Source organism: Hemiscyllium ocellatum, chromosome 50 (genome assembly GCF_020745735.1).
Source record: "Hemiscyllium ocellatum isolate sHemOce1 chromosome 50, sHemOce1.pat.X.cur, whole genome shotgun sequence".
NCBI classification, from domain to species: Eukaryota; Metazoa; Chordata; class Chondrichthyes; order Orectolobiformes; family Hemiscylliidae; genus Hemiscyllium; species Hemiscyllium ocellatum.
The window spans coordinates 8,060,747-8,070,839 of record NC_083450.1 but is presented as its reverse complement, the minus strand read 5'-3'; the positions used below and the strand labels follow the sequence as shown (position 1 = coordinate 8,070,839).

At 61.7% G+C, this 10,093-nt stretch overlaps 1 protein-coding gene across 1 annotated transcript in view; it reads left to right on the top strand.

Annotated features, from left to right (window-relative positions):
- Positions 1–1,392: 1,392 nt before the first annotated feature.
- Positions 1,393–10,093, top strand: part of slc50a1 (solute carrier family 50 member 1) — a 16,161-nt gene continuing 7,460 nt past the window's right edge. The window contains exons 1-3 of the mRNA XM_060820554.1: positions 1,393–1,464; positions 4,642–4,765; positions 6,604–6,765. Of these exons, the coding sequence (XP_060676537.1) occupies positions 1,403–1,464; positions 4,642–4,765; positions 6,604–6,765 (348 nt within the window). The 5' untranslated portion in view covers positions 1,393–1,402. The remainder of the gene's footprint in view (positions 1,465–4,641; positions 4,766–6,603; positions 6,766–10,093) is intronic.

The window sequence follows — 10,093 nt, the reverse complement described above, 5'->3', positions numbered from 1 at the left end:
CCCCCCCCCACACTATTTGTGGGAAGGGGTGGGGGAGTTGGGAAGGTGACTGACAGGTGGGGAGGGGGTAGAAAGAAAATCCACTCCCCCCTCCACCAAAAGACTACAACGTTTGGGGTGTTGGGGCAGGAGTGTGTGTGGGGTGGGGGGGGTCAGGAGAAGAGAGGGGCAAATGAGGACCCCCTTCCTACCCGGGAGCTGGTCTCGCCCTGGAGCAGTGTTGCCGAGATGGGGGAGGGGTGGGCTCAGGCGAAATCGCTCCTGAAGGATTTGAAGAGGTTTTTTGGGGGGGGGGGGGGAGGGAGGTGGGTGGATTTTTCTCGACGGGGGCCACAGAGCTAAAATGGTGACATCGTCTGACCTAGACCCTGGAGCCAATGACCTGCATTTCCAATCAGAAAGGGAATTGAGGGGAGGGATTTTAACATAGAGACCTTGGAGCGCAGGTTCATAGCTCCTTGAAAGTGGAGTCGCAGGTAGATAGGATAGTGAAGGTGGCGTTTGGTATGCTTTCCTTTATTGGTCAGAGTATTGAGTACAGGAGTTGGGAGGTCATGTTGCAGCTGTACAGGACATTGGTTAGGGCCGCTGTTGGAATATTGTGTGCAATTCTGGTCTCCTTCCTATCGGGAAGATGTTGTGAAAGGGTTCAGAAAAGATTGACAAGGATGTTGGAGGGTTTGAGCTACAGGGAGAGGCTGGACAGGGTGGGGCTGTTCAGAGTATTGAGTCCAGGGGTTGGAAGGTCATGTCGCGGCTGGACAGGACATTGGTGAAGCCGTTCAGGGTCATTGAGCACAAAAGCAGACCCTTCGGCCCAACTCGTGTCGATAGCCCAACCTGATCTCGCCCCCCCGTCGGCCAGCATTTGTCCCTCTCAACCCTTCCCATTCCCGTTCCCCCCCCCGACCCACCCGAATCGTCCCAGCCAACCACCACCTCCCTCTGGCAGCTCATTCCGCACACGTACTACCCTGTGGAGTGGGGGGAAAAAAAGTTGCCCCCTTTGCCCCCCCCAACCCTATCCCCCCCAGGAGAAAGTGGAGATCGGAGCTGAAAATGTGGTGCTGGAAAAGCGCAGCGGGTCAGGCAGCGTCCGAGGGAGGCAGGAGAGTCGACGTTCCTGAAGGAGGGCTCGCGCCCGAAACGTCGATTCTCCTGCTTCCTCGGACGCTGCCTGACCCGCTGCGCTTTTCCAGCAACACGTTTTCAGCTCTAACCCTATCCCCCTCTAGTTCTGGACTCCCTCCACCCCAGGGGGGAGAGAAGACTTTGTCGATTTGGACTATCCATGGCCCCCTGATGATGTTAGAAACCTCTATAAGGTCAGCCCCCCCTCCTCTGACGATGTTGTCTCCTGTTTTCCCCCCCCACCTCACGGAGCAGCTCTGACGTTCGGCGGATGGTGACGGCGAGCAGTGCGGTGGATATTCAGTTCCTCCCCTTCCTCACCACCGCCATCAAGTAAGTCTCGGGGATTGAGGGGGTGGGGCATGGTTTGGGAGATTGGGGGGGGGGAAAGAGGTGAGGGAGGGAGGGAGGGGGCCATGATTCCCTGCCCCCCTCCGCGCTCAAAACCTTTCGGAGACACGAACCTGGCCGTCCGGCCCACCCCTCCTCCTCCAATCGATGACTGCATTTAAGTATCCGCGCGCGGGATGCTGGCCCGCCGCGGGTGACTCGTTCCCAACCGGCGCCCCGAGCGCAATGTGAGAGGTGAGCCGCCATCTTGGATGGCTCCAGTTCTCCCCCCCCCCCCCCTCCATCCCGTGTGGGTCCCCTGAGGGAGGGAGCTCCAGGGATTCTGACCCCCCCGGAAGGAACGGCCGAGAGATTTCGGGATGGGGTGTGGGGGGATGGGGTGGGGGTGTCGGAGGGGGAGGTGCAGGGGGCTGGTGTTCCCCATGTATCTGCTCCCCCTCCCTCCCCCTCCAGGGGGGGTAGAGGTGACGGGGTTGGGGGAAGGTGCTGTATAAGGAGCCTCACTGCAGTGGGTCTTGGAGACGGTACACCCTGCTGTGACTGGGGGGGAGGGGGCTGTTTGTGGGTGTGGGGGGAGGGGGTAGAGGGAGTGGGGTGTTTGTGGGGAGGGGGGGAGGGGGTGTCGAGCTTCTCGAGTGTTGTTGGAGCTGCCCCCCCCCCCCCCCACTATGTTGATAGTGGGGGGATTCAGTGACGGTAACACCATTGAACGTCAAGGGGGCGATGGGGGTGAAATATCGTTCTCACCTCTCCCCTCCTCCCTTCACCCCATCAGCATGTCACGGACAGTCTCCATGCCCCTCCTCGTTCCTTGGCCCCCTCCCTCTCTTCTCTCTGTCCATCCCCACACCCCCACCCAAGCTAGTAATATTGCAAATCCTCCATCTCCCTCTCCCGGGATCCCAACTCTTGAGATTCCTCCCCATCGCTGAAATTTCTTGCCAATCCCCCCCACCCCCCCCCCCCTCTGTCTATGTCTCTGTCTCTCCCCCCCGTCTCTCTCCTCTTGTCTCTCTCTCTATCTTTCTCTCTCTCTCTCTTTCGTCTCTCTCTCTCTCTCTCTCTCTTTCTCCCTCTGTGTGTCTGTCTCTCTCTCTCTCTGTCTCTGTCTCTCTCTTTCTGTCTCTCTCTGTCTCTCTCCCCCCATCTCTCTCTCTCTCTCTCTCATTGTCTCTCTGCTCCCTCTCTCTATCTGTGTCTCACTCTTTCTATTTCTGATTCTCTCCCTCTCTCTCTCTCTCTCTCTCTCTCTGTCTGTCTCTCTCTCTCTCTCTTTCTCCCGCTGTCTCTGTCTCTCTCTTTCTCTCTCAGAGATTTGCATCATGGGTGGCTCAGTGGTTAGCACTGCTGCCTCACAGCGCCTGAGACCCGGGTTCAATTCCTGACTCAGGCGACTGACTGTGTGGAGTTTGCACGTTCTCCCTGTGTCTGCGTGGGTTTCCTCCGGGTGCTCCGGTTTCCTCCCACAGTCCAAAGATGTGCGGGTCAGGTGAATTGGCCATGCTAAATTGCCCCGTAGTGTTAGGTAAGGGGTAAATGTAGGGGTATGGGTGGGTTGCGCTTCGGCGGGTCGGTGTAGACTTGTTGGGCCGAAGGGCCTGTTTCACAACTGTAAGTAATCTAATCTAATCTAATCTTTCCTACAAATGCAACATTGGTGTTCATTTCCAAGGCAAATTAGGGCAGGACTTATACACTTAATGGTAAGGTCCTAGGGAGTATTGCTGAACAAAGAGACCTTGGAGCGCAGGTTCATAGCTCCTTGAAAGTGGAGTCGCAGGTCGATAGGATAGTGAAGGCAGCGTTTGGTATGCTTTCCTTTATTGGTCAGAGTATTGAGTACAGGAGTTGGGAGGTCATGTTGCGGCTGTACAGGACATTGGTTAGGCCACTGTTGGAATATTGCGTGCAATTCTGGTCTCCTTCCTATCGGGAAGATGTTGTGAAAGGGTTCAGAAAAGATGGACAAGGATGTTGGAGGGTTTGAGCTACAGGGAGAGGCTGAACAGGCTGGGGCTGTTTTCCCTGGAGCGTCGGAGGCTGAGGGGTGACCTTATAGAGGTTTATAAAATCATGAGGGGGGCATGGATAGGGTAAATAGGCAAGGTCTTTTCCCTGGGGTGGGGGGAGTCCAGAACTAGAGGGGCATAGGTTTAGGGGGAGAGGGGAAAGGGACCCGAGGGGCAACTTTTTCACACGGAGGGTGGTACGTGTATGGAATGAGCTGCCAGAGGAAGTGGTGGAGGCTGGGACAGTGACAGCATTTAAGAGGTGGATGGGGACATGGATAGGAAGGGTTTGGGGGGATATGGGCCAAGGGCTGGCAGGTGGGACGAGGTTGGGTTGGGATATGAGAATGAGAATCTCTACAGTGTGGGTACAGGCCCTTCAGCCCAACAGGTCCACACTGACCCACCAAAGACCATCACTCCCTACATTCCCTGACATTTACCCCTGACTAATCCACCCTAACCTGCACATCCCTGGGCACTATGGGTAATTTAGCATGGCCAACCCCCCCTAACCTGTACATCCCTGGGCACTATGGGTAATTTAGCATGGCCCATCCACCCTAACCTGCACATCTTTGGACTGTGGGAGGAAACCCGCGCACACACAGTGGTGGGGGAGAATGTGCAAACTCCACACAGACAGAGACACCCCGAGGTGAGGGGTGGGTGGGGGCGGGAATCAATCCCTGATCTCTGGAGCCCTGAGGCAGCGGTGCTAACCACTGAGCCACCGTGCTGGCCCGAGCTGGTCGGCACGGACAAGTTGGGCTGAAGGGCCTGGGTCCGTGCTGGGCGACCCAAAGAGAGGCGACCCTCCCCTCTCCCACCCCTACCCCGGGAGGTTTTCCCTCACACGTCGGGTGCTACATAAACGCAGAGTGCCGGGTCTCACCGTTTCTCTGACACTCCTCCCTTACCAGCCTCGAAATCCCCTTCCCCCCACCCCCCTCCATCGCCCCCCCCCCTCCCCCAATCCCCCCTCCCCCAATCCCCCCTCAGCACTAGGCCGCATTCGGAGCCTGGGACTTTCCTCCGCCAAGCCCTGGGCTTTGGGTTTGCTGGGGGGTGGGGATCTGGCAAAGGGCGGGATGTGTGACTGACTCCATTTCTGTTCCCCCTCCCCACCCCACCCCACCCCGCACCGCAGTAACTGCGGTTGGCTCTACTACGGTCAACTCAAAGGTGATTGGACGTTGATGACGGTCAACTGGATTGGCGTCTCCCTCCAGGTCTGCTACATCCTGGCCTACCTGTACTTCAGCAACGAGAAGGTAGGCCTTGGATGCTCCCCACTCTCCGTCCCGCGCTCCCCCCCTCCCCCAGATGCCTTGTGAGGACCACCGCGCCCCACCCCCTTCTCTCCCACTCCGCAACACCCCCTTCCCGGCCTTACCTTCCCCCTCACTCGCGATGGAACGGGACCCTGGGAACGCACGATCCTGAGGTGATGTAATCCGTCTCTTCCGTCGTCAGGGATGGTGAGTGGGTGGGGCGAGGGGGAGATGGGGGTCAGTCCCGGTCTCACGCCCGAAATGGAGAGTCTCGGAGTCCCGGCGTTTTGATTGGGTGTGGCGGTCTGGAGTCACGTGTAGACCCAGACATGGCGGGTGGGGCTCTCCCCTGGTGGGATTCCACACCCCCACCAGCCCCTGCCAAGGTGGTACCAACCCACTGATGTGGCCAATGGGTTACCATTTCCCCCAAACTAATTGGTTTCTAGAGGAGTGTGGGGACAACTGCCCGCTCCCTCAGCGCTGACCCTCCCACAGCGCCCGCTCCCTCAGTGCTGACCCTCCCACAGCGCCCGCTCCCTCAGTGCTGACCCTCCCACAGCGCCCGCTCCCTCAGCGCTGACCCTCCGACAGCGCCCGCTCCCTCAGCGCTGACCCTCCGACAGCGCCCGCTCCCTCAGCGCTGACCCTCTGACAGCGCCCGCTCCCTCAGTGCTGACCCTCCCACAGCACCCGCTCCCTCAGCACTGACCCTCTGACAGTGCCCAATCCTTCAGCGCTGACCCTCCCACAGCACCCGCTCCCTCAGCACTGACCCTCTGACAGTGCCCACTCCCTCAGCGCTGACCCTCCAACAGCGCCCGCTCCCTCAGTGCTGACCCTCCCACAGCACCCGCTCCCTCAGTGCTGACCCTCCCACAGCGCCCGCTCCCTCAGCGCTGACCCTCCGACAGCGCCCGCTCCCTCAGCACTGACCCTCTGACAGCGCTGACCCTCCCACAGCGCCCGCTCCCTCAGCGCTGACCCTCTGACAGCGCCCGCTCCCTCAGCGCTGACCCTCCGACAGCACCCGCTCCCTCAGTGCTGACCCTCTGACAGCGCCCGCTCCCTCAGTGCTGACCCTCTGACAGCGCCCGCTCCCTCAGCGCTGACCCTCCAACAGCGCCCGCTCCCTCAGTGCTGACCCTCCCACAGCACCCGCTCCCTCAGCGCTGACCCTCCGACAGCGCCCGCTCCCTCAGCACTGACCCTCTGACAGCGCTGACCCTCCCACAGCGCCCGCTCCCTCAGCGCTGACCCTCTGACAGCGCCCGCTCCCTCAGCGCTGACCCTCTGACAGCGCCCGCTCCCTCAGCGCTGACCCTCTGACAGCGCCCGCTCCCTCAGCACTGACCCTCCCACAGCGCCCGCTCCCTCAGTGCTGACCCTCCCACAGCGCCCGCTCCCTCAGCGCTGACCCTCCAACAGCGCCCGCTCCCTCAGCGCTGACCCTCCGACAGCGCCCGCTCCCTCAGCGCTGACCCTCTGACAGCGCCCTCTCCCTCAGCGCTGACCCTCCCACAGCGCCTGCTCCCTCAGCACTGACCCTCCCACAGCGCCCGCTCCCTCAGTGCTGACCCTCCCACAGCACCCGCTCCCTCACCTGCCCATAGCCTGAGGCACTGCTGTGCCTCCCTAAGCTCATCTCAAAAGATCTACCCCAATCACCAGTCAATGATTGTGCCAGACAAGTCATGGGGCAAAGGATCATGGGAGAAAGGCCACAAGAGGACGTGGGTGGGGAGCAGGGTAAGGCTAAAGTGGGTGTGGACCTTCAGGGGCATGACCCCCAGACATTTTTATTTGATGTGTTTGTTTGGTGTGTTTTTTTGTCACAGTTCCAGGTGATGACCAAGGTAGTCCTGGCTGGAGCCATCTTGGGGACAGTGTATTACTACTTTGCGTTAATGGTGTCAGACGCAGAGCTCCGGTTGCACCAGTTGGGTTTCCTGTGCAGTGCCTTCACCATCTCCATGTATCTCTCGCCACTCGCTGACCTGGTAAATCTCCGCGGACTGGGGAGGAAATGCCCGTGCGCGGCCCAGTCTCCAAATTCTCTCTCTCTCTCTCTCTGTCTATCTGTCTGTCCCTCTCGCTCTCTCTCTCTCTCTCTCTCTCTCTCTCCCCCCTCTCTCTCCCCCCCCGTCTCTCTCTCCCCCCCCCCCCCGTCTCTCCCCCCCCGTCTCTCCCCCCCCGTCTCTCCCCCCCCCGTCTCTCCCCCCCCCCGTCTCTCCCCCCCCGTCTCTCTCTCCCCCCCCCCCGTCTCTCCCCCCCCCGTCTCTCCCCCCCCCTCTCTGTCTCTCCCTCTCTGTCTCTCTCTCTCTCTCTCTCTCTCTCTCTCTGTCTCTCTCTCTGTCTCTCTCTGTCTCTCTCTCTCTCTCTCTGTCTCTCCCTCTCTGTCTCTCTCTCTCTCTCTCTCTCGCCTTTCTCCGAGCGGCTCCAGCGTCACTTCCACCAGCAGGCCCGAAGCCTTCTGTTCAGCTGGTGACCGGGCCTGAGATATGGTTTGTGGGAATGACCACCGGCTTCAGGCCTAGTGTGTGGATGGCGAACAGGGCCTGAGGCCTGGTGCGTGGATGGCCCACAGGGCCTGAGGCCCGGTGCGTGGATGGCCCTCAGGGCCTGAGGCCCGGTGCGTGGATGGCCCTCAGGGCCGGAGGCCCGGTGCGTGGATGGCCCTCAGGGCCTGAGGCCCGGTGCGTGGATGGCCCTCAGGGCCTGAGGCCCGGTGCGTGGATGGCCCTCAGGGCCTGAGGCCCGGTGCGTGGATGGCCCACAGGGCCTGAGGCCCGGTGCGTGGATGGCCCACAGGGCCTGAGGCCCGGTGCGTGGATGGCCCTCAGGGCCTGAGGCCCGGTGCGTGGATGGCCCACAGGGCCTGAGGCCCGGTGCGTGGATGGCCCACAGGGCCTGAGGCCCGGTGCGTGGATGGCCCTCAGGGCCGGAGGCCCGGTGCGTGGATGGCCCACAGGGCCGGAGGCCCGGTGCGTGGATGGCCCTCAGGGCCTGAGGCCCGGTGCGTGGAAAGCCCACGGGGTCTGAGGCCCGGTGCGTGGAAAGCCCACAGGGCCGGAGGCCCGGTGCGTGGATGGCCCTCAGGGCCGGAGGCCCGGTGCGTGGATGGCCCTCAGGGCCGGAGGCCCGGTGCGTGGATGGCCCTCAGGGCCGGAGGCCCGGTGCGTGGATGGCCCTCAGGGCCTGAGGCCCGGTGCGTGGATGGCCCTCAGGGCCTGAGGCCCGGTGCGTGGATGGCCCTCAGGGCCTGAGGCCCGGTGCGTGGATGGCCCACAGGGCCTGAGGCCCGGTGCGTGGATGGCCCACAGGGCCTGAGGCCCGGTGCGTGGATGGCCCTCAGGGCCTGAGGCCCGGTGCGTGGATGGCCCTCAGGGCCTGAGGCCCGGTGCGTGGATGGCCCACAGGGCCTGAGGCCCGGTGCGTGGATGGCCCTCAGGGCCGGAGGCCCGGTGCGTGGATGGCCCTCAGGGCCGGAGGCCCGGTGCGTGGATGGCCCTCAGGGCCGGAGGCCCGGTGCGTGGATGGCCCTCAGGGCCGGAGGCCCGGTGCGTGGATGGCCCTCAGGGCCGGAGGCCCGGTGCGTGGATGGCCCACAGGGCCGGAGGCCCGGTGCGTGGATGGCCCTCAGGGCCTGAGGCCCGGTGCGTGGAAAGCCCACGGGGTCTGAGGCCCAGTGCGTGGAAAGCCCACAGGGCCTGAGGCCCGGTGTGTGGATAGCCATAGAGCCTGAGGCCTCGTGCAAGGATGGCCCACACGGCCTGTGGCCTGGTGCTTGGATGGCCCACAGAGCCTGAGGCCTGGTGCTTGGATGGCCCACAGGGCCTGAGGCCTGATGTGTGGATATCCCACAGGCTCTGAGGCCTGGTGTGTGGATGGCCTTGGGTCGTAGAGTCATGGAGATGTACAACACGGAAACAGACCCTTCGGTCCAACTCGTCCATGTCGACCCAGATATCCTAACCCAAACTAGTCCCATTTTCCAGCACTTGGCCAATATCCCTCTAAACATTTCCTTTTCACGTCCACATCCACCTTTTAAATGCTGTCATTGTCCCAGCCTCCACCCCTTCCTCTGGCAGCTCATTCCACACATGTACCACCCTCTGTGTGAAAATGTTGCCCTTTAGGCCCCTACTCTGTGGTTAGCCCTGGAGCCTGTGCCCTAGTGTGTGGTTGGCCTTGGGGCCTAATGTGTGTTTGGACTTGGGGCCTGTGATCTAGTGTGTAGTTGGCTCTGGGGCCTGTGGCCTACTCTGCAGTTAGCCCTGGAGCCTGTGGCCTCATGTGTGGTTGGCCCTGGGGCCTGTGGCCCACTCTGTGGTTGGCCCTGGGGCCTGTGGCCCACTCTGTGGTCAGCCCTGGGGTCTACTCTGTGGTTGGCTCTGGGGCCGGTGGCCTTGTGTGTGGTTAGCCCTGGGGCCTGTGGCCCACTCTGTGGTCAGCCCTGGGATCTACTCTGTGGTTGGCTCTGGGGCCTGTGGCCTCGTGTGTGGTTAGCCCTGGGGCCTATGGCCCACTCTGTGGTCAGCCCTGGGATCTACTCTGTGGTTGGCTCTGGGGCCTGTGGCCTTGTGTGTGGTTAGCCCTGGGGCCTGTGGCTTTGTTTGTGTTGGCCCTGGGGTCTGTGGCCTAGTGTGTGGTTAGCCCTGGGGCCTGTGGCCTAGTGTGTGTTTGGCGTGTATGTGGTGTTGGAGCCTGTGACCTGGGGATTAGTAAGGGTGGTGTTAGAGCCTGTGGCCTAGCGTGTGCCTGGTGTTGGAGCCTATGACCTGGAGATTAGTATGGGTCGTGTTGGAGCCTGCGGCCTGGGGATTAATATGGGTAGTGTTGGAGCCTGTGGCCTAAAGTGTTGCTCGTGTTGGAGCCTCTGGCTGAGTGCGTGTGTGGTTTTGGAGTCTGCGGCCTGGGGATTAATGTGGATAGTGTTGGAGGCTGCGGTATAGCGTGTTGCTCGTGTTGGAGGCTGCGGTATAGCGTGTTGCTCGTGTTGGAGCCTGTGGCCTAGCGTGTGTGTGGCTTTGGAGCCTGCGGCCTAGCGTGTGTGGTGTTGGAGCCAGCGGCCTAGCATGTGTGTGTGGTTTTGGAGCCTACGGCCTAGCGTGTGTGGTGTTGGAGCCAGCGGCCTAGCATGTGTGTGGTGTTGGAGCCTGCGGCCTAGCATGTGTGTGGTTTTGGAGCCTGCGGCCTAGCGTGTGTGTGGTGTTGGAGCCTGCGGCCTAGCGTGCGTGTGGTTTTGGAGCCTGCGGCCTAGTGTTTGTGTGGCATTGGAGCCTGTGGCCTAGCGTGCGTGTGGTTTTGCAGCCTGCAGCCTGG